This window comes from Blennius ocellaris, assembly GCF_963422515.1.
Source record: "Blennius ocellaris genome assembly, chromosome: 20".
NCBI classification, from domain to species: Eukaryota; Metazoa; Chordata; class Actinopteri; order Blenniiformes; family Blenniidae; genus Blennius; species Blennius ocellaris.
This window is the reverse complement of record NC_137669.1, coordinates 23,672,200-23,695,332: the sequence shown is the minus strand read 5'-3', so window position 1 is coordinate 23,695,332 and position 23,133 is coordinate 23,672,200. Positions and strand designations below refer to the sequence as shown.

The window sequence follows — 23,133 nt, the reverse complement described above, 5'->3', positions numbered from 1 at the left end:
TTTCCGGCTCCTGCAGGACGGAACCACACGCCGGCTGCGTACGCAAGATGTTTATTCGTGTCGCAACGCCGATGCGTTTTCATTTTCCACCGTGATGAAGGAGGAAGGTCACGGCGGTTTGACCCCGGAATCACAACGTCACGGCGCCGGGGCTTTGATTTCACTATGATTTTCACTATGATTATGAGGCAATCCAGCCTCTTCAGAGCAGAACGGAGCGGCGAGGGAACAATTTAATGTTCCTCCTCCTTCTCTTTGTCTCTTAAACACACATCGGTTGTTCTTCTCTGGTAGAAGCACCTGGAATGACTGTTTTATCTGCTGCTGTACGAATAAAGTTCAATTGAATTGAAGTTCAATTGGTGAATATTTCATTCTATCCTAAATCAATCCTATTTTTCAAAGTGGAAATTATTTTATATCCACATTAAATTTAATCGACAATGAATAGAACAGAATAGAATAGAATAGAATAGGATAGAATAGGATAGGATAGAATAGGATAGAATAGGATAGGATAGGATAGAATAGGATAGGATAGAATAGGATAGAATAGAATAGAATAGAATAGAATAGAATACGACAGGACAGAATAGAATAGAATAGGATAGAAAGAATACAATACAATAGAATAGGATATTAATCCCAGATAAAGGTGGAAATGATGAAATGATGGAGTCACTGACCAAACAGATGCTCATCAGGTGAAGCAGTAAGACGCAGGTAGACTTTAACGGTAGAAGACATGACGAACAACGACCTACTTAACAAACCAGCGTTTGCAGCCTACATGTGGGAAACGTGGGTTTCCTCTGTCAAACTCTGGTTTCATCTGCAAAGTGTCACATCAGTTTTACTGATATCAGTAAAAATCTTGTTTCTCTGCTCATTCTAACTGGTTTTCAGTCCCAGTGAAGACGAAGACTCAAATATATATAATAACAGCTCATTCTATGACTCTGTAGACACACATGCATGACAGCCTCTCTGCTATTGGTCATTTGAAGTTGTTTGATTTGTTCTGATTGGATAAACAAGTTAAAAAGGTTGTATTAATAATCTTCTTATTGTTTGATTTGTCCTGCCCAGGAGTTCAGTGTGACTCTGCCATTCATGTATGGACATGTTGACCTGCAGGACACTACAGAACATCCGGCCCCGGTCCTCCACCGCGTTCTAAACTTGAGCTCATTGTGACGAAATCACATGAAGTCGTTTTGTGAATGTACGTTTTCCTGTGGCGCCACCGTGTGGACACTTTAGTCACGTGGAAAGAATCAGGCTGAAATCTCTGTGACGTCAAGAAACATTTACAACAAGGATGGAGAACATGTTGTCAGATTTATCCAGGTGGAGCCGGAGGGTGGAGAAGTGGCGTTTAGCGCTCCAACTGTCTTCAAGCTGTTCACACTGCTTCACCTGGAGAACTGGATTAAAGGAGAACTGGATTAAAGGAGAACTGGATTAAAGGAGAACTGGATTAAAGGAGGAACCGTTGGACGACCTGTCCGCGCTGGAAATGAACGGTTGAGAGAAGCAATGCCAATGACCACCTGTAGAGGGCAGCAGTACGACAGCGCAGCAGACTGGCGACATTGGGAGGAAGAGAAGAAGAAGCAGCAGCAGCAACAGCAGCAGCAGAAGAAGAAGAAGAAGAAGCCGGCTGAGCTCAGTCAGCTAGCAGCTAGCAGCCGGGTCCGGGTCTGGGTCTGGTTCTGGTTCTGGTTCCGGTTCAGTGTGAGGGTCCGGGTCTGGGTCTGGGCTCGTCATGGACTTCCCCTTCGATGTTCAAATGTTGTTCCCGGACCGGGTCTCGGTTCTGGACCACAGTCTGGTCGCGGGCCGCAGATCAGCTGGACGGTAAGAAGAGCTGCTTTGTGTGGAGACGGACTGCTGTTGTTTATACACAATGTACCCCCCCCCAGTGGTCCCCCCCCCCCCCATTCACCCCTCCAATTCACCCCCCCCAGTGTTAACCCCCCCATTTACCCCTCCAATTCACCCCCCCAGTGTTTACCCCCCATTTCCCCCCCCCAGTGTTTACCCCTCCAATTCACCCCCCCCAGTGTTTACCCCCCATTTCCCCCCCCAGTGTTTACCCCCCCATTCACCCCTCCAATTCACCCCCCCAGTGTTTCCCCCCCAGTTTTTACCGCCCAATTTACTACCCAGTGTTTACCCCAGTCATTCTACACCACAGTGAAGTCATTCTACACCACAGTGAAGTCGTTTTACACCCCAGTGACGTCGTTTTACACCCCAGTGACGTCGTTTTACACCAGTGACGTCGTTTTACACCAGTGACGTCGTTTTACACCTCAGTGAAGTCGTTTTACACCCCAGTGACGTCGTTTTACACCCCAGTGACGTCGTTTTACACCCCAGTGACGTCGTTTTACACCACAGTGACGTCGTTTTACACCTCAGTGACGTCGTTTTACACCACAGTGACGTCGTTTTACACCTCAGTGACGTCGTTTTACACCACAGTGAAGTCGTTTTACACCCCAGTGACGTCGTTTTACACCAGTGACGTCGTTTTACACCAGTGACGTCGTTTTACACCTCAGTGACGTCGTTTTACACCACAGTGAAGTCGTTTTACACCACAGTGAAGTTGTTTTACACCACAGTGAAGTTGTTTTACACCACAGTGAAGTTGTTTTACACCTCAGTGACGTCGTTTTACACCTCAGTGACGTCGCTTTACACCAGTGAAGTCGTTTTGCACCTCAGTGAAGTCGTTTTGCACCTCAGTGACGTCGTTTTGCACCTCAGTGACGTCGTTTTACACCCCAGTGAAGTCGTTTTACACCACAGTGACGTCGTTTTACACCTCAGTGACGTCGTTTTACACCTCAGTGAAGTCGTTTTACACCACAGTGAAGTCGTTTTACACCTCAGTGACGTCGTTTTACACCACAGTGAAGTCGTTTTACACCACAGTGACGTCGTTTTACACCAGTGAAGTCGTTTTACACCTCAGTGACGTCGTTTTACACCCCAGTGAAGTCGTTTTACACCACAGTGACGTCGTTTTACACCTCAGTGACGTCATTTTACACCCCAGTGAAGTCGTTTTACACCCCAGTGAAGTCGTTTTACACCACAGTGACGTCGTTTTACACCTCAGTGACGTCGTTTTACACCCCAGTGAAGTTGTTTTACACCACAGTGACGTCGTTTTACACCTCAGTGACGTCGTTTTACACCTCAGTGACGTCGTTTTACACCTCAGTGACGTCGTTTTACACCTCAGTGACGTCGTTTTACACCACAGTGACGTCGTTTTACACCAGTGAAGTCGTTTTACACCAGTGAAGTCGTTTTACACCACAGTGAAGTCGTTTTACACCTCAGTGACGTCGTTTTACACCTCAGTGAAGTCGTTTTACACCTCAGTGAAGTCGTTTTACACCTCAGTGACGTCGTTTTACACCACAGTGAAGTCGTTTTACACCCCAGTGAAGTCGTTTTACACCCCAGTGAAGTCGTTTTACACCACAGTGAAGTCGTTTTACACCACAGTGACGTCGTTTTACACCAGTGAAGTCATTTTACACCCCAGTGAAGTCGTTTTACACCCCAGTGAAGTCATTTTACACCTCAGTGACGTCGTTTTACACCCCAGTGAAGTCGTTTTACACCACAGTGACGTCGTTTTACACCAGTGAAGTCGTTTTACACCAGTGAAGTCATTTTACACCCCAGTGAAGTCGTTTTACACCCCAGTGAAGTCATTTTACACCTCAGTGATGTCATTTTACACCCCAGTGAAGTCGTTTTACACCACAGTGAAGTCGTTTTACACCACAGTGAAGTCGTTTTACACCCCAGTGAAGTCGTTTTACACCCCAGTGAAGTCGTTTTACACCCCAGTGAAGTCGTTTTACACCCCAGTGACGTCGTTTTACACCAGTGAAGTCGTTTTACACCTCAGTGACGTCGTTTTACACCCCAGTGACGTCGTTTTACAACTCAGTGACGTCGTTTTACACCAGTGAAGTCATTTTACACCTCAGTGACGTCGTTTTACACCCCAGTGAAGTCGTTTTACACCAGTGAAGTCGTTTTACACCCCAGTGAAGTCGTTTTACACCCCAGTGAAGTCGTTTTACACCCCAGTGAAGTCGTTTTACACCCCAGTGAAGTCGTTTTACACCCCAGTGAAGTCGTTTTACAACTCAGTGACGTCGTTTTACACCAGTGAAGTCATTTTACACCTCAGTGACGTCGTTTTACACCCCAGTGAAGTCGTTTTACAACTCAGTGACGTCGTTTTACACCCCAGTGAAGTCGTTTTACACCCCAGTGACGTCGTTTTACACCCCAGTGAAGTCATTTTACATCTCAGTGAAGTCGTTTTACACCCCAGTGAAGTCGTTTTACAACTCAGTGACGTCGTTTTACACCAGTGAAGTCGTTTTACACCAGTGAAGTCGTTTTCCACCACAGTGACGTCGTTTTCCACCACAGTGACGTCCTTTTGCACCCCAGTGAAGTCGTTTTACACCCCAGTGGAGTCGTTTTACACCCCAGTGGAGTCGTTTTACACCCCAGTGGAGTCGTTTTACACCAGTGAAGTAGTTTTACACCCCAGTGAAGTCGTTTTACACCCCAGTGAAGTCGTTTTACACCACAGTTAAAGGCTCTTTGCTCCACAGTTGGTCTGTTCAGATCTGAGATCGTTTTTCTTTGTAGTGTTTTGAAATGTTGAATTTGTTCTGGAATAAATCCAATAAAATGGAATTGATGTGATCCAGACGACTCAGTGAAGTCGGGTTCACCTGTGCAGGTGAGCAGTGGCTCACAGGACACCTCAGCACCTTGCAGGTCCCTCAGGTGTTCAGAGTGAGGCTCACCTGTGCAGGTGTGACTTCCTGTCTGTCAGGGACCTGTCCAGGTGTGACTTCCTGTCCCTCAGTGACCCGGTGTCTCCCCCTGCAGGCCGGACCTGCAGGCCCACATTGCCACGGTGGTGGACGAGCTCGGGAAGGCCTCGGCAAAGGTGAGTCGGTGTGAGGCAGGTGGGGCGGACTGGCTCCTGGTCCAGAACCAGACCAGCATAGGCTCCACCCACAGGACAGGCTCCACCCACAGGACAGACTCCACCCACAGGACGACGTCACTAAACAAGTCAGTTGTTCCAGGAGAACGAGGTCAGGAGGTCAGGAGGTGTTTTTCCACATCAGGGTGGAGAAACTCCTGTTTTCAGCTGATCCTCTCAGCTCTTCTCATTTCAAGTCATGTGACCATCAGTTCTTCTCATTTCAAGTCATGTGACCATCAGTTCTTCTCATTTCAAGTCATGTGACCATCAGCTCTTCTCATTTCAAGTCATGTGACCTCATCAGCTCTTCTCATTTCAAGTCATGTGACCTCATCAGCTCTTCTCATTTCAAGTCATGTGACCTCATCAGCTCTTCTCATTTCAAGTCATGTGACCATCAGCTCTTCAATACATCTCCACTAAAGCTCTTACTTTGTAGTTTCTTCTTTTATTTCCACAGTTTAGTTTTTAAAGAGACGGTAAGGTCCAGGGAGTCGTACTGTCAGTCTCACTGCTGCCTGCAGGGGGCGCTGTGCACTAGTGATTCTGGAGGTGAAGTGATCGATACGTCCTGGTATTGATCTGAGAATCAGTACCAGGTACCAGGACCAGAGCAGGTCCCGGTCTGACCCGGTTCTCCCCCCCCCCAGGCCCAGCAGCTCTCGGCCCCCATCACGAGCTCCTCCAGGCTGCAGGCCCAGAGACACCAGGTGTACCTGCTGAAGGACGCGGAGGGCGGCGGGTACGTCTCACCTGGACTCACCTGAGGACACCCGGTGTCCCTGTCCTGCTCACTGTGGATGTGTCTGCTCACAGGGGGCGGGGCCTGGTGGTGGGCTTCCTGAAGGTGGGCTACAAGAAGCTGTTCCTGCTGGTGAGTCGCCGCTTCCTTCCTGTCCTGAAGCTCCTGGACCTGCTGGACCTGCTGGACCTGCTGGACCTGCTGGACCTGCTCAGGTGTGCTGCTGTCCCTCCTCAGGACCGCCACGGCGTCCACGTGGAGGCGGAGCCGCTCTGCGTCCTGGACTTCTACGTGGCGGAGGACCGGCAGCGCCACGGCTACGGGCTGGAGATGTTTGACTTCATGCTGCAGGTGAAGTTTCTCACTGCGGTAAAACTGTGGAAGTTCAACTGTGGAAGTTAAACTGGAAGTTCAACTGTGGAAGTTAAACTAGAAGTTAAACTGTGGAAGTTAAACTGTGGAAGTTAAACTGTGGAAGTTAAACTGTGGAAGTTAAACTGTGGAAGTTAAACTGTGGAAGTTAAACTGTGGAAGTTAAACTAGAAGTTAAACTGGAAGTTAAACTGTGGAAGTTAAACTAGAAGTTAAACTGTGGAAGTTAAACTGTGGAAGTTAAACTGTGGAAGTTAAACTGTGGAAGTTAAACTAGAAGTTAAACTGGAAGTTAAACTGTGGAAGTTAAACTAGAAGTTAAACTGTGGAAGTTAAACTAGAAGTTAAACTGTGGAAGTTAAACTAGAAGTTTACTGTGCTATCTGTGTCATCAGATTCTGAATTCCAATTTCTAACAGAATTTTTGTTACCATGGAAATCAGACTTTGAATTTTAAAAGCTGTCAAATTTCAAGTATGTATCTTTTTTTTTGGTTCCGATTTTTTTTTAATCAGCATCTAAAAATATTCAGTGTGTAAAAATTCAGCTGCGAAAAAAATTCAGCTAGAAATTGGAATTCAGAATCTGATGACAGTTTTACTTCCATAATAATTCAACATTTAACATTCATCACCACATAAAGACCCAATAGAACCGTGGGTCTGGTTCTGATGTGGGTTCCCAGGACCTCCGGGGGTCTGTACCGTCCCGGTTCTCATGTGAAGGTTCCGTCCCTCCTGGAGGTTCTAACTGTTGAACTTCCTGTCCTGCAGCACAAGAACCTGACGCCCGTCCAGATGGCCTACGACCGGCCTTCACCCAAGTTCCTGTCCTTCCTGGCCAAGCACTTCTGTCTGGAGGACAGTGTCCCTCAGGTACGGCTTCTCTGTCTGGAGGACAGTGTCCCTCAGGTACGACTTCTCTGTCTGGAGGACAGTGTCCCTCAGGTCCTGCTTCTGTCTGGAGGACAGTGTCCCTCAGGTACGACTTCTCTGTCTGGAGGACAGTGTCCCTCAGGTACTGCTTCTGTCTGGAGGACAGTGTCCCTCAGGTACGACTTCTCTGTCTGGAGGACAGTGTCCCTCAGGTCCTGCTTCTGTCTGGAGGACAGTGTCCCTCAGGTACGACTTCTCTGTCTGGAGGACAGTGTCCCTCAGGGATGGCAGGAAATGGCTGAAGAGACGAACCCAGTATAAATGAGTGGATTGATGTGGTTTACGATGTATATCTCTATCTATCTATCTATCCTGGTCAGTGTGCAAACCGTCGTATGTCCTTTCACGATGTTCCAACACGGTTTTCCTCCTGAAGCTTCTTGAACCTTCCGTTCCTCTGGTCCGTGTCTCTGCAGGTCAACAACTTCGTGGTGTTTGAGGGATTCTTCGTCACCAGACCAGGTGAGTTCGTCTCCTTGGTTCAGTCGACTGTCTTTCCCGGAGGACGGATTAGTTTAGTCCCAGACTGCCGACCCGTCGTCCCCGTCAGCCGTGGAACGTTTAGCACCTCCGATAGGAACTCTTGTGCTTGAGCGTCGTGACTTTGTTCTGTCGAGACATTTTCACCCTCGTCGGAGGCAAGAGTGTGACGGGACGCTGCTCAAACTCCAGTTCTGTTGTTTCACTGACTCCCCCAGGCTCGCCCTGCTCTCCTCTGATGGATCAGAGGACGTACGGCTTTTTGTAAGGACGCTTCTCTTCTCCTCTCAGACAGACCCGGCATCTTGTCCCGTAGATAGTCCACTTCCTGTGTGCGTCTGCCACCGTTTCCTCCTCCTTCGTTCTGACGGTGGCCTGGAAGTGCAAAACACCACACGATTCAGGAAACAATACAAACCTCAGAGACACGATGAGACGTCTCTGGTTGGACGTCCTGCAGTGAGACACTCACTGCAGGACGAGGAGGAGGGGGGAGGAGGAGGAGGGAGGGAGGAGGAGGAAGAGCCCCGCGGTTGCTGGGGGTGACGCCCTGCAGGTTTTCTCAATTCTGTAGCGTTTCCTGGAGTTTTGTATGGTTTTCTAGACGTTGCAGTGCTTCGTGCTTCCAGGCCACCGTACCTTCTTCCTGCTTTGTGTTTCTCCTCTGAACTTGAATGTCTCTCTACGTCCTGCGCTGTTTCTCCTGACATGTTGCACGTACTGTTTCCTGTAGCCAGACTGACGGGTCACGGTCACTGCAGTGTGGCGCCGTCTTCACCTGCCTTACCCGACGTTGCGCACAAACGGGTTCTAGATAACACGTTTCCCATTTAGTGAAAACCTTGATCTGGTTCAAACAGAAGATAAGATAAGAAAAGCCTTTATTGATCACAAAGGAGAAATGTACTTGTTCCATTCTGCTCTTCAGGACTCTTGAGTAGGAAACAAGAAATGTGTAAAGAATAGAGGAATCTGATATACAATGACTATCAAGAACTCTAAGGGCCAAAAGGATTTACAGTAAAAAGTAATAAGTACATAAAATAAATAGGACTAAAAAATAAGGTAAAAATCACAAACTATGATAAAGTATAATAAGTTCTAAGGGGAGCAAAATATACAGTAATATGAAATACAAGGAAATTAAACTAGAAGTAAACAGAAGTGGGTATGAAAGGAAAATCTTCAGTTGGAGACAAACAGTGTGTGAAAGTTCTAACTCGACACTCTGGATTCACAAAAACACAAAAGACTAAAGACGGAAGTGGAAACCAGCGAGTGGAGGAACTTTACGGTCCCACTGGAAAACCATCAAGTCCTGATTGTCGTGTTTTCTGAGGTTTGACTTCCTTCTGCCGTCGAGATGAAAAACGCTTTCATGAAATAGTTCTGACTTTTCAATCTTCTGTGTTTTTATTATTGTAAGAATCCAGTCCCTGTACTGTCACCGCAGCTTCCTGTGGTTTGACCTCTGACCTTATAAAAGATTTCACGGCGTCACACCAGTCGGGAGACGTTCAGACTCTTTTAGAACGGATCAATATTGACACTGAGCCTCCGATCAGTTCAGCCTCACTTCTTCGTAAGACGCCTCACAATGTTTCTCAGAAGCACTTTCAGTCTAAAAGCCTCTTTCAAACATGAGTTTGAGTTCTGGATCGTGAGAACTTGTTTGGACTCGGGAGGATGTGGGAGGTTAGTGAGGTTTAGTTTGGCTCCCCTGAACGGTGAAGATCTCACCTGTCGGCAGGTGTTTCCTCCCGTCAGGGGAAACCGCAGGCCGACTCAATTCTTCTTCTTCTTCTTCTTCCACACAGCGGCCCCATCCAGAAAAGTTTCCCCCAAAAAGCCGGACGGAGAGATCAAGCCGTACTCTCTGATAGAGAGAGAAGGTAAACACTTACTCACACAGCCCTAAACAGTGTCGGGGGAGGGGGGGGGGGGGGGGGGGGGGATGGCCGTTTGTCACCAGTGTTTCATATTAAAGTCCCGGTGAAATGTAAAACACTACTCTGCAAAAACCGATAGTTGGGTTCTACTTGTAAGGTTTCTCCGACTGTTGTCGCATAACAAAGTTATTTGAATTTTGAATCTCCAGCCGACGAAATCGGGGGAATCCTTCTTCTTCGTGGGCGGAGCCTATGTGTGACATCACGAGTTGTGCAGATCTCGATCTGTTGTGTTTATATCGGCTTGTTTCCTCTTAAATATCCAAGTTTTTACAGTGTTTTGAAGTTATAGTTGGTGTTTTATGAGCCTTGATGAAAGATTGAGCCTGGAAGAGACCAGAGAGGAGGAAAGGAGCACGGCTAGCGGGAGCCGCTAGCTTGCGCAGCTAGTAGACGATCCAGTAACACGTGGACTCATCTTCAGTGATTCAGTCTTCTAGCTCTTGGACGTGTTGGATCCAGGAAGCCGGTCGTTCTGCCAAAAGTCAGGAGCCTCAAAGGCGAAAACTGGCGGCTGCTGAGGCGAGGAGACGAGGACGAATGGAGGACGAAGCGTCTTCTGCTTCCTCAAACATGTTCCAGACGGGGTCACCGATGGCAGAACCACCTTCTGTGTCTTCTTCATCAATCACTGGGTTTGAAATGACCATGATGATGACATCTGGTTCAATTCAGCCTCTTCGTGGTCAAAACTCTGATCCTCCATAATGTAAACACAACTTGGGCGTGTGCACAACTCGTGATGTCACTCTGTTATTGTCAGAAGCTCCGCCCAGCAGAGGAATTAGCGCCGTTTAGTGGCTATTTTCTCTCAGATTGTCGTGTTTTAGCATTTTACCTTAAGCCAGTTAGCAGGAAAATGTTCTAGAAGAGACACCAGAGAGTTCTGGAGGTGGAACCTTCATTTCACTGGGACTTTAAAAACGAGTTTAGTTTATCTTGATGTGGCTGAAGAGGCTCCAGACGGACGACCGTTCAGGAACCAGGAGAGTTTCTCCCTAAAGAACCACGAGCAGCCAACAGAACCTCTGAATGCCGTCTTTACCACACTGATGAAATCATCAAAGCAGCTTCTGAACACAAAGAGCTGCTTTCATGTCTTTTATTTTATTTTTTTCCTCCACTCCAGCGTTTTGTCGGGAGCAGAAAGCTCTTCCGTGGCCGTTCGCCCCCCCCCGTTCCCCCCAGCGGTCGGCATTCTCCCAGTACTCCCAGTCTGTGAGCGTGGGCTCCTCCCCCAGCAGGGGGCCGCCCCGGGCCCCCCCGACTTCCTCCGGTGGGAGCAGCCGGGACCAGAGCCCACCGTCGTCTCTGGTGGAGCGCTGCCGAGCAAGACGCACCAGGTGAGGGACCATGTGCTCCAGTCGTGCACCTCTGGTCACACCCTTAACATTCAAATCTTTATTATTATTATTATTCTATTATCAACTCGCGTCTCCTCCTGCAGTCCTGAATCCGATTCTCACCGTTCAAAGACCAAAACGTGCGTCTTCCTCCCGACATGGCGGCTTCTCTTCTAACTCTTTGAAATCTGGTGGACTTTTTGAGATATTTCGAATTTTGTGTGAATATTTTCGCTTTGGAAGATCAAAGCTTTCATCTTTACTGAGTCGAGACGCGTCGGGACACACGGATGTCGTGACACCAACGCGCTAAGCCAAACAGGAAGTTGATGTTTTTAGGAAGTCTCTTGGACTCGAGCTTCACAGCCTGTAAACGTTCCACTCAGCCTCACACTTCAGATGTATGGTCGCACTCCTCACATCCATTGGCCGTAGTACAGTGTCAGTCGCAGCGCCGCCTAGCTTTAAGTGAAACCTGGAGACGAGGACTGAACAATGAAGGTCAATGTGAGGCAGGAGGAAGAGCAGCGCCTCCATGATGCATGTTTTCTCTGATCAGTTACTAATGTCTGTCCGTCTCTAAACTGTCTTCCTCCTCCTGTCCTTCTGCTTCTGTGTGTCCACTCATTTGTCCTCGTCTCATTTGGTTGTTCATGTCACCGTCCACACGGTCCTCAGTTCCCTCAATAGATCTGAGCTGGACTTCCACTGACCAGCCGCTACAGAGGCTGAAGGTTTGATTGGAAGGAGGTTCGGTGGTTCTGGATGTTGGACAGGAGAACATGACGGCCTTTTTTTAACAACCCATTAAACTCTGTCACCAAACTGCACCGTGAGACGGACTTTTGTCGTACAAACATTCACACGTCAAGTCGCTCAGAGGAGTCCCAACGTCAGCTGGAGGCGGCAGACAGAGGTTGGGTTAGGTTGGGTAGGGTAGGGTAGGGTTGGGTAGATTAGGGTTGGTTGGGGTTGGGTTAGGGTAGGGGTAAGGTTGGGTTAGGGTTGGTTGGGGTAAGGTTGGGTTAGGATTGGTTGTGGTTGGGTTGGGTTGGGTTGGGTTAGGGTAGGGTTGAGTTGGGTTGGGGTAAGGTAGGGTTGGGCTGGGTTAGGGTTGAGTTGGGGTAAGGTAGGGTTGGGTTGGGGTAGGGTAGGGTCTGGACATCTAGAAACAGGCTGAAACCCTAAACCGGCTCCAGACGAGCTCAGACGTCTGCAGGAGGAGAAACGACGAGGAACCAGACTTTCTCCCTACGTTGCACCGTTACACCAGAAGAGTACCGAGCGGAAAACCCGCCTCTCTACAAAATAAAGTTCCCCACCGTGGTGATCAGTGGCTGTGGGGCGGTGGGGAACTTTATTTTGTCGAGAGGAAGTAGTTTTGTTGTTCCAGCGTGTGTGAAGCTCCGACGGAGAGACCAGGGAAAGAGAGAGAGAAAAGAGGACAAAGTGTGAAGCTCCGCCTCCCGTCCATCAGCGCCACACCTCCTACCTTTTATTCTGGAACAACAAGTATATTTATCTCTTATTGTGGTTTATTTATTTCTTGTTTCCAAAGGAGAGTGCAGGACAACACTTTATCTTGTAACGTAGTTTAATATCTAACAGGTTCAATAAGTGCAGCTCCAAGTTCAAAGACATAATTCAGTAAATAAAGATGAAACCAATATCACCCAGAATAATCCTGGTTCGGATATTTCCCATGATGCATCGCTCCAGGCTGAGAAACACTGGTTCTCAGACCACGTCCCTCTGAATGTGTCCACTCATCCTGTCCATTAGTCTGTCCATTAGTCTCAGGTCCAGAGTCCCGGAGACGTCCCGGAGACGTCCCGGAGACGTCCCGGAGACGTCCCGGAGACGTCCCGGGGGACGAGGCAGGACCAGAACTCAGTAGCTTCCACTTTCACCATTTTACATTTAATTTGACATGTTTGTTTAATTTCCTTTTCAGTTGGTTGCATTTTGAGTTGTACATTTCTCGTCTTCATTGGTTCTCCTTTGTTCTCCTTTGTTCTCCTTTGTTCTCCGCCACCCCTCATGTTGCCCTGTGTCGCCCCCTGCTGGTGCTTTCCCTCCACAGCGCCCAGGGCCTCGCTGCCAGAGGCCGCCTGTACAGTCGCCACCTGGACGCCACGCCGCTGGAGACACGGCTTCCAGGTGAGCTCACCTCTGACCTCTGACCTCACCACTTCACTCTAGCCTTGTCCTGTGACAGGCTGAACTGTCTACCTGCCTCAGTAAGCCCCGCCCACAGCAGGCTGGGATTGGCTGCAGCGCCGCGACACCTTGACCTGGATGAGCAGCAGAGAAAATGTGTGGCTGGAGAGGAGAGGAGAGGAGAGGAGAGGAGAGGAGAGGGGAGGGGAGGGGAGGGGAGGGGAGGGGAGGGGAGGGGAGGGGAGGGGAGGGGAGGGGAGGGGAGGGGAGGGGAGAGGAGAGGAGAGGAGAGGAGAGGGGAGGGGAGGGGAGGGGAGGGGAGGGGAGGGGAGGGGAGGGGAGGGGAGGGGAGAGGGGAGGGGAGGGGAGGGGAGGGGAGGGGAGGGGAGGGGAGGGGAGGGGAGAGGGGAGGGGAGGGGAGGGGAAAAAGTGATTTGGTCTTTTTGAAAGTGGTCAGTTCGTCGAGACAATTAAATCAATTAAATCAATTAAATCAATTCCAGGTCACTTTTCTTTCTACAGCGTCAAACAACCTGTCCTGTCAGGATCCTGCAGGGAAACAAACCACAGTGACAGTCGTAACAGGAAGAACCTGCAGAACCAGGCTCGGTGGAGGTTCTGTTAGAAGAGAGAGAAGGAAAACGGCGTTTCACACATTTTCCTCCTCAGTGTCTTGACGCCTGCAGCCGCGGGGTGAGGAGCGCTTGTTTTGGACGCCGGCGCCTCCTGACCTGAACAGCTGGAACCTCTGGGTGCAGAGTCAAACTGTCCTTGTGCCTCCTCAGGTCTGAGAGCAGGGAGGACGGAGTCTCATGGAGCAGGACACCGTCTCACCAGGTTGGACACAGTTCACCCTCCTCTTCCTCCTCTTCCTCCTCCGTGTGAACAGCGTTACCGTCCAGTCATTTCTCACTGCAGCCCTTCTTCTCAGGCCCCCGGGAGCCTCCCAGAAGGAGGTCCTCCACAGCCACGCCTCCTCCCAGCAGGAGGTCCCCCACAGCCACGCCTCCTCCCAGCAGGAGGTCCCCCACAGCCACGCCTCCTCCCAGCAGGAGGTCCCCCACAGCCACGCCTCCTCCCAGCAGGAGGTCCTCCACAGCCACGCCTCCTCCCAGCAGGAGGTCCCCCACAGCCACGCCTCCTCCCAGCAGGAGGTCCTCCACAGCCACGCCTCCTCCCAGCAGGAGGTCCTCCACAGCAGCTGCTCCTGGACGGTGGCGGGGCGTTGGACCGGCGCCCGGTGGCTGAGGCAGGAGCACCGGAGCACCCGGCCCTGGTGAACTGCTGGGACACCAGATGTTCCCCTCACTGGGGGGGTCCAGATGTTCCCCTCACCGGGGGGGTTCCAGATGTTCACCTTGCCGGGGGGGGGTCCAGATGTTCACCTCACTGGGGGGGTTCCAGATGTTCACCTTGCCGGGGGGGTTCCAGATGTTCACCTTGCCGGGGGGGGGGGGTCCAGATGTTCCCCTCACTGGGGGGGTTAGGTTAAGTGTATAAAGAGAAAAGGCGTTGTGAGTTTCCAGGCTCGTCCTCAGTGCAGGACGAGGGACACGTCCTCGTCCACCGGGTGTCTCTACAGTTTAGCCGCAGTCGCCATGGCAACGGACTAATTGCACTAGCAGAGGACTCCATATTGGCCGTTGTCTCCTTCAGAACCATGAACGTTCCCACAGTTCTGTCGTGGACGAAGCTGCTTGTCTTCAACGTCCAGAAAGACGAAGATCGTTAGTTGAAGGAGTCGAACCACGTTTGATTAATTAATCGATGATTAATTAATTGATGATTAATTAATTGATGATTAATTAATTGATTCTCAAGATGCACTGATGGGCTGAACTGAACCTTTATTTTATTTTAGGATTCTGTCGAGTCACTGATGTTTCAGTTCATTGTTTGATCCCCTGGAACATTTTTTGTTCTGTCATGTTCTATGTTCTTTATGTTTTTATACTTTGACAGCAGTCGTCCCCCGGGGACACAAATAAACCTGAACTGAACCAGTTTGAAAAGTGTCTTTCAGTCCGTCTCTTCAGATTCTTTCTGGCAGGTGAGGGTCCAGAGTCGGAACGCCACGAGGACGACGCTGCAGTGTCCTGCTCGTCCTGCAGGGGGCGCTGAGGGCTCTGCCTGGAGGAGCCTGGAGGGTCCTGGAGGAGCCTGGAGGGTCCTGGAGGAGCCTGAAAACACTGGAGCTTCTCCCCTCAAGCTGTGAGGGACAGACAAACCGTCTCCATGTCCTCCGTGTGGACGATCCTGCCCTCTGGTGGTTGGACTCCGTCCCCCCGTACGGCGTCTGTCCCTCCTGCAGGTCGACCTTTGACCTGGTCTTGCCTGCCGAAGCGTCTCTGCATTTCACTTTCAAGGCAGGTTGTGTGTTTGTGGACCTGGAGCTGCACTGGTCCACGTCCTGGAGACGGTTCCCTGGTGCGGCGGAGACACGCCGTCCAGTGAGACAAAACCACCACTCAGCCAGAAAGGATCCCATCTTTTCATTTAGTGTCCCCCCCCCCATGTCCAGACTCTACAACTTTTCACCCGCAGCTCCTCTGTTGGAGGCGAGACGTCCTCCGGGGACAGTCCAGGTCTCAGTCCGGCCTCTGGACGTGTCAGTCCAGCCTCGGGCCGGCCTCGGCCAGCAGGGACAGGTACACGCCGGACTGCAGGAAGCGGGGGTAGCAGTCGGTGTCCAGCAGGGAGTAGATGCGTCTCTGGGCGAGGGACAGCGAGCTGTGGGACGGAGCCCGGAGCAGCTGGAGCGTCAAGTCCCGGGTCTTGCTGTCCAGGTTCACCTGCAACAGGTAAACCAGAGACACGCGTCACACGGCGGGCAGACTGAGACAAGGTGCACTTGATAAAGTCAAAGACAAGACAAGTGAGATCAAAGTGATACAAGTGAGATCAAAGTGAGACAAGTGAGAGAAAAAGTCTCTTTATTCCACATTATGGTTCCACCAGACAGTTTCCACTCGCTGTTCTTTCACTTTGTGCTTTAAACAAAAACGTGTCCTGTTGTCTCTAAACCAGGGGTGTCCAACATGGGATTTTTTTTTTTTTTAATTTGAAAGTATAAATATGAAAAGTGACAGGCTGATCTAAAAACACTAGATCGGCAAAAATGACTTTCAAAACATCCCTTGGTCAGAATTTATTAATGCGTCTGTGGAGGTCACATGACGCAACGCCTTTCACAATAAAGGTGTTCAATTTATGTGAAGTGATACTTGAGATGCGTAAAGTCAACATTTTTCCAGATGACAAATTGTTTTAATCCTGAATAAAAATATCCAGATACAGATATTGTGGGTTTTTTTTATATATATATATATATATATATGATTAACTTTAATATGTAAATTTCAGAATAGACTGGCAAATTTTTGCAGATCAAAAGGATGAAAGACTTTGACATTTGTCCAGATCAGGAGGGGGGGGGGAGGCTATCAGAGGAATGCAGTGACGAGGCGAAGGCAGCCAGCGGTGACGCTCCACCCCCCCGGTTCAGGAGGCTGAACACAGCCTTACCTCGCGCGGCGCCCCCGGCTGGATGTAGGTGGCGCTGATGCCTCTGGCTCGCCGCTGCAGGCTGAAGTTGTTGGAGGACAGTCGGTACTGCTCACAGGCCAGGAAGAACTGCAGGTTCTCCTCGCTGAACTCCGACCGCAGGAACGCTCCGAACACTGAAACACCAGCTGGAGGGGGGGAGGGGGGGGGCGGGGGCGGGGGCAGGGGGGGGGAGGAGAGGGGGGGGGGGGGGGGACATTGGACTGCAGTCAGCTCAGCTGCTCATGAATCAAACGTTCTTCAGCCCCTCTGGGTTTCAGGAAATCGGCGGGACGTTTGAGGAACCTGCAGTGTTTGTGACTTGTTGCCGTGGCAACGACAACACAGACTCTGTACCGGCGTCACGCGGTGTAGGGTCTTACTGAGTCGGCAGTTTATCCTCCGTGACACAACGGAGGTCACGTGACCACGTGAGTCACGTCCTGCTGGAGGCGGGTCAGGTCCTGATCACGGGTCTGAACCGTGAACCTGGGTCCTGCTGGGTCCTGCTGGGTCCTGCTGGGTCCTGCTGGGTCCTGGTCTGCCACTCAGAGACCAGCTCCAGGGGGAAGTGCTGCTCTACTCTATTGCTCTCAGGAGGAACTTCACTGGTTCAGACCTCACATGAACCGCCGGTTCAGACCAACGTGACCCTGGACCTGCACCTGGACCTGGACCAGGACTTCAGCAGGATTAGAACCCGTCATCCAGCCTCCAGGACCAGAGGGACCACGTCCCCCTGAAACCCCCCAGGACCAGGAGACAGACTCACTTTGACTGGCCAGCAGGTCCTCCAGGGACCTGGCCCACAAGTCCAGATCCTCTCGACTGACCCCCTTCCTGCTGTAGCCCATCTGACTCCACTGCCTCATGAAGACCAGCCGAGACCTTCTCTCCGTCACACTGGGGAGGGGGGGGGGGGGGGGGGTAGGAGGAGGGTAGGAGAGGTAGAAGGAGGGGTAGGAGGGTAGGAGGGGTAGAAGAGGGTAGGAAGGGTAGAAGGAGGGTAGGAGAGGGGTAGAAGGAGGGTAGGAGAGGGGTAGGAGGGGTAGAAGGAGGGTAGGAAGGGTAGAAGGAGGGTAGGAGGGGTAGAAGGAGGGTAGGAGGAGGGTAGGAAGGGTAGAAGAGGGTAGGAAGGGTAGAAGGAGGGTAGGAGGGGTAGAAGGAGGGTAGGAGGGGTAGAAGGATGGTAGGAGGGGTAGAAGGAGGGTAGGAGGGGTAGAAGGAGGGTAGGAGGGGTAGAAGGAGGGGTAGAAGGAGGGTAGGAGGGGTAGAAGGAGGGTAGAAGGACGGTAGGAGGAGGGTAGGAGGGGTAGAAGAGGGTAGGAGGGGTAGAAGGAGGGTAGGAGGGGTAGAAGGAGGGTAGGAAGGGTAGAAGGAGGGGTAGAAGAGGGTAGGAGGAGGGTAGAAGAGGGTAGGAGGAGGGTAGGAGGAGGGTAGAAGGAGGGGTAGAAGAGGGTAGAAAACATCAGTCAGGGCAGATCGAACCTGAACATCCTGAAGTCGACGCAACGAATCAGGAGGGTCATGACGGGTTCATCCTAATAATCCCTCCTGTCTCCTAACTGTCCCTCCTGTCTCCCAACTGTCCCTCCTGTCTCCTAACTGTCCCTCCTGTCTCCTAACTGTCCTTACTGTCTCCCAACTGTCCCTCCTGTCTCCCAGCAGTCCCTCCTGTCTCCCAACTGTCCCTCCTGTCTCCCAACTGTCCTTACTGTCTCCCTACTGTCCCTCCTGTCTCCCAGCAGTCCCTCCTGTCTCCTAACTGTCCCTCCTGTCTCCCAACAGTCCCTCCTGTCTCCCAACAGTCCCTCCTGTCTCCCAACTGTCCCTCCTGTCTCCCAACAGTCCCTCCTGTCTCCCAATAGTCCCTCCTGTCTCCCAACAGTCCCTCCTGTCTCCCAACTGTCCCTCCTGTCTCCCAACGGTCCCTCCTGTCTCCTAAAGGTCCCTCCTGTCTCCCAACAGTCCCTCCTGTCTCCTAAAGGTCCCTCCTGTCTCCCAACAGTCCCTCCTGTCTCCCAACAGTCCCTCCTGTCTCCCAACAGTCCCTCCTGTCTCCCAACTGTCCCTCCTGTCTCCCAACAGTCTGTCCTTCACCCAGAGACATCCTCCACCGGGGGTTTAGGAAAAGGAGACAGGAGGGACTATTGGACAGTGAACCAGAGTCAGAACGCTGCTCGTGTCTCGTCCTCAGTGGGACTGAAATGTCAGAGTGTCTCTCACCTTTCTTTCTGGTCCGTGGAGGACAAGTTGGAGTTGGACGAGTGAGGACTCTGAAACAGAGACACAGATTCACTGGAGATGAAGGTGAGCTCACTGCTTTTAAACATCAAAGAAGGGAGGAAGAAGGGAGGAAGAGGAGGAGGAAGAGGAGGAGGAGGAGGAAGAGGAGGAGGAAGAGGAGGTCACAGTGTGTCTCCAACACGTTCTTCACGTTCAGTCGGTTCCATGACGCCTGTTCTGGTTCTCTAGTTCAGTGTTTTTCAACCTTTCTGAGCCGAGACACTTTTTTGTTTGTAAAACTCTGGAGTCACACCTCCACCTCCTCCATCACCACCTCCACCTGAACATGTTAAAAAGTTAAACTCTGCAGCCTCTATTAACAATATAAAGTCTTTCTCATCAAAGTTTTATCAACAGGAATCCAGTAAATCCAGAAAGCAAGGACTTTTTTTAATAGTGCCTCCCTCAGTGTGAAACCTGGACCTGATGGATGAAGAGCTGAGATCCTGGTTTTCAAAAACTTCTCCATCACTGTCACTGACACAGTACTTTGATACAAGATGGTAGCAGGAGGTGGAGATGAACCACACTGACGTCTGTCACTTTACATTTCACCGGCAAAGTTCTGTGCTGCCCTCTAGTGGTGAAGAGTATTTATACATGATTACTCTGCAACACACTGTCGCTGTGAGAGCAAAGGTTTTTTTAGAACAAAAAATGAAATGTGATGATTTCCCACGACTCAGCTGACCAGATCTCGCGGAACACAGCGGTTGGAAACCAGTGTTCTAGAGTCCACATGTGGGGTTCTCGGCTCTGTTCACATTGATAGTTTCATTAGGGGACAGTGAAGAGCGCCCCCCCGTGGCCCGGCAGACTAACTACATGGCTGTTGGTGTGTTCTCTGTTTGGCGCCTGCAGGCCACCGTACAGGATCTCAGGTTACCGGGAGACATCGGGCTCTACCGGTCCACGTCCCTCGTCCGTCTGCCTGCAGGACGTGTCCTCCACCTGTGCAGGAGGTCCTGCAGGAGCCACGCCCAGGTAGGCCTCTGATGACTCACCTGGCCAAACAGACTCTTCAGGTGCAGCTTGGCCGAGGCCAGCTTGGCCCGGTGGGGGTGTCTGTGCTGGGACTTGAAGGCCGGGGGGGCCGGCTCGTCCCTCCCCAGGCTCTCGGTGCTGCCCGGGGCCCCGGGGGCCAGCTGGCCGTCGCTGTAGGCCCTGCAGCCCTCGCCCAGGCCGCTGACCCGCAGCAGGTTCCGGTCCTGCTTCCCCAGCTCCGTCAGGTTCTCCGCGCTGAGGCTGAGCTCCTTCTGCAGCTTGTAGCCCCCGCCTCCGGGCTCCAGGACGGTGGGGGTCTCGGTGTGAGGCGTGTAGAGTCCAGAGCCACGGTCCGTCTCGGTCCTCGTGTCCTTCAGCGCCACCTTCTTCCACGGCAGGAAGTCCAGATCCAGGAGGGACCCCTCGGAGTTGAACCTGCGCATCTTCGCTGGGGGGGGCAGGGGGGGGGGGGGGGGGGTGGATATGTTTACCAGAGAAGCCAGGTCTGCTGACTCACTGCTCATCTTTCAGGAAGTCAAACATTCTTGCCTCAGGCTTTCCCTGAACGACCTTTTCCTTAATAGTCTTTACTTCACCCTCTTTATCTCTTTGTTCTAATGTTTTTATTTTATTATGTTTATTTCAACTTTTACTGATGCTGCTTAGAGAAATACGTGTATCTTGCCTAGAATACTTTTGCCTAATCGCACATATTTAACATCTTGGAGCCTCTGAAGGTCTAGATCAGATTTAGATCAAAGAGTGATAAAGTGTCTTTGATGTGAGAAGAAGAATGAACATACAACGTCACGTCATCAGTTTGTCCTCAACGAACAGCATTTTTAACTTCAACGACTAAAACAAGTTAAACTTCCGTCACTTTGTCTGAATCCAGTTCTGAAACATTTAGAATGAAAACAAGTTTGGTTTTTATCATTTTCCCTCAACACCCATATTTGTGTTACGGCGTTACGGTCGCCGCCATCTTGGCCTGCTGCCCCACAACCCCCCGCTGCCCCACATCACCCCGCTGCCCCACAACCCCCCGCTGCCCCACATCACCCCGCTGCCCCACAACCCCCCCGCTGCCCCACAACCCCCCCGCTGCCCCACATCACCCCGCTGCCCCACATCACCCCGCTGCCCCACAACCCCCCGCTGCCCCACATCACCCCGCTGCCCCACAACCCCCCGCTGCCCCACATCACCCCGCTGCCCCACAAACCCCCCGCTGCCCCACAACCCCCCGCTGCCCCACATCACCCCGCTGCCCCACATCACCCCGCTGCCCCACATCACCCCGCTGCCCCACAAACCCCCCGCTGCCCCACAAACCCCCCGCTGCCCCACATCACCCCGCTGCCCCACAAACCCCTGCTGCCCCACAACCCCCCGCTGCCCCACATCACCCCCCGCTGCCCCACAACCCCCCGCTGCCCCACATCACCCCGCTGCCCCACATCACCCCGCTGCCCCACAACCCCCCGCTGCCCCACATCACCCCGCTGCCCCACATCACCCCGCTGCCCCACAAACCCCTGCTGCCCCACAACCCCCCCGCTGCCCCACATCACCCCGCTGCCCCACATCACCCCCCGCTGCCCCACATAACCCCCCGCTGCCCCACAACCCCCCGCTGCCCCACATCACCCCGCTGCCCCACATCCCCCCCGCTGCCCCACATCACCCCGCTGCCCCACAACCCCCCGCTGCCCCACAACCCCCCGCTGCCCCACAACCCCCCGCTGCCCCACAACCCCCTCCTACTTTAATGTAGTTCTTGTAAACGACGTACATGAATAAATAAATACAAGTTGAACTTGAAGTGTAAAAGACTACCGGGAAACTTTAACTCGTCCTCAGGAAACATTTAAACCGGTTTTAAAACGTTTGTCGCGTCACTCTGTGTTTTTCTAACCGCAGGTGAACTCACCTGAGGAGAACCTGCAGGTGAACTCACCTGAGGAGAACCTGCAGGTGAGCTCACCTGAGGAGAACCTGCAGGTGAGCTCACCTGAGGAGAACCGCCAGCCTTCTTTACATCATTCAGGCTTCTGGCAGCAGAGCAGCTTTTTAAATCACATATATATAATATAGAGTTGTTTTTAAATCACATATATGAAATAGAGTTGTTTTTAAATCACATATATATTATATAGAGTTCTTTTTAAATCACATATATATCAAATAGAGTTGTTTTTAAATCACATATATATTATATAGAGTTCTTTTTAAATCACATATATATCAAATAGAGTTGTTTTTAAATCACATATATATTATATAGAGTTCTTTTTAAATCACATATATATCAAATAGAGTTGTTTTTAAATCACATATATATAATATAGAGTTGTTTTTAAATCACATATATGAAATAGAGTTGTTTTTAAATCACATATATATTATATAGAGTTCTTTTTAAATCACATATATATCAAATAGAGTTGTTTTTAAATCACATATATATCAAATAGAGTTGTTTTTAAATCACATATATATCAAATAGAGTTGTTTTTAAATCACATATATATAATATAGAGTTGTTTTTAAATCACATATATGAAATAGAGTTGTTTTTAAATCACATATATATTATATAGAGTTCTTTTTAAATCACATATATATCAAATAGAGTTGTTTTTAAATCACATATATATCAAATAGAGTTGTTTTTAAATCACATATATATCAAATAGAGTTGTTTTTAAATCACATATATATCAAATAGTTGTTTTTAAATCACATATATATCAAATAGAGTTGTTTTTAAATCACATATATAATATAGAGTTGTTTTACAAGCAACGGGAGGAACTTCTACCTGCTGCTCGTCACACAGGTGAACCGACCGACTGACTGACTGACTGACTGACTGACAGGTGAGTCGGTCTTCATGTCCGAGACTTCAGACTCTTTACCTGATCAGAGTCCAGGTGTAGAACCCGGTCCAGGTCCAGGTGTAAAATCCAGTCCGGGTGTAGAACTCGGTCCAGGTGTGTCCCGGTCTGACAGGAAGCAGCTCGAGGTAAAGTCATTAACGACGTTCTACACGTTTCTTCGTCACAGAGAGAGAGAGGGAGGGGGAGAGAGGGGGGAGGGAGAGGGAGAGAGAGGTAGGGAGACAGAGAGAGAGAGAGAGAGAGAGGGAGGGGTAGAGAGAGAGAGAGAGAAAAGAGTTGCTCGCGCTGCGCCACACCTTCCACTCTGTCTCAACTTGTCAAGTCAGTGACGCTGCCGCAGGCCCCGCCCACACAGCCACAGGCCCCGCCCACACCGGATCTTCGTA

At 50.7% G+C, this 23,133-nt stretch overlaps 2 protein-coding genes across 9 annotated transcripts; one reads left to right on the top strand and one right to left on the bottom strand.

The window, feature by feature from the left end:
- Positions 1–1,652: 1,652 nt before the first annotated feature.
- On the top strand, positions 1,653–14,523 carry atat1 (alpha tubulin acetyltransferase 1; the record flags this gene model as incomplete). 8 transcript variants are annotated; one of them, XR_013937059.1, is made up of 13 exons in its annotated part: positions 1,653–1,860; positions 4,948–5,008; positions 5,701–5,792; positions 5,867–5,924; positions 6,030–6,143; positions 6,938–7,039; positions 7,516–7,561; positions 9,397–9,471; positions 10,658–10,871; positions 12,955–13,031; positions 13,554–13,724; positions 13,817–13,868; positions 13,963–14,029. XR_013937059.1 is itself a non-coding variant. In XM_080515805.1 (12 exons), the coding sequence occupies exons 1-12, from the start codon at positions 1,769–1,771 to the stop codon at positions 14,309–14,311; spliced, it is 1,332 nt and encodes a 443-aa protein (XP_080371931.1). In that variant the 5' UTR covers positions 1,653–1,768. The 8 variants fall into 8 exon arrangements, 5 of the variants coding, with proteins under 5 accessions (XP_080371931.1, XP_080371933.1, XP_080371929.1 ...); XR_013937057.1 differs by having other exon boundaries at positions 13,701–13,868; positions 13,963–14,060; XR_013937058.1 differs by having other exon boundaries at positions 13,554–13,868; positions 13,963–14,060.
- A 1,098-nt stretch (positions 14,524–15,621) lies between these two features.
- LOC308144637 (uncharacterized protein) lies at positions 15,622–22,934 on the bottom strand. The gene is made up of 6 exons (XM_080515809.1): positions 22,766–22,934; positions 19,865–20,292; positions 18,801–18,850; positions 17,347–17,477; positions 16,557–16,723; positions 15,622–15,823 (listed from the first exon to the last, which is right to left on the bottom strand). Exons 2-6 carry the CDS (start codon positions 20,285–20,287, stop codon positions 15,641–15,643), a joined length of 954 nt encoding a protein of 317 aa, XP_080371935.1. The 5' UTR covers positions 20,288–20,292; positions 22,766–22,934; the 3' UTR covers positions 15,622–15,640.
- Between the last annotated feature and the right edge of the window lie 199 nt (positions 22,935–23,133).

Coding starts and splice junctions, on each gene's coding strand:
- LOC308144637 (XM_080515809.1), bottom strand. CDS start 20,287: ATGCGCAGGTTCAACTCCGAGGGGTCCCTCCTGGATCTGGACTTCCTG. Junction 18,851..19,864: donor TGAAGAGTCTGTTTGGCCAG/GTGAGTCATCAG, acceptor TCTCTGTTTCAG/AGTCCTCACTCGTCCAACTC. Junction 17,478..18,800: donor TCCACGGACCAGAAAGAAAG/GTGAGAGACACT, acceptor CCCCCTCCCCAG/TGTGACGGAGAGAAGGTCTC.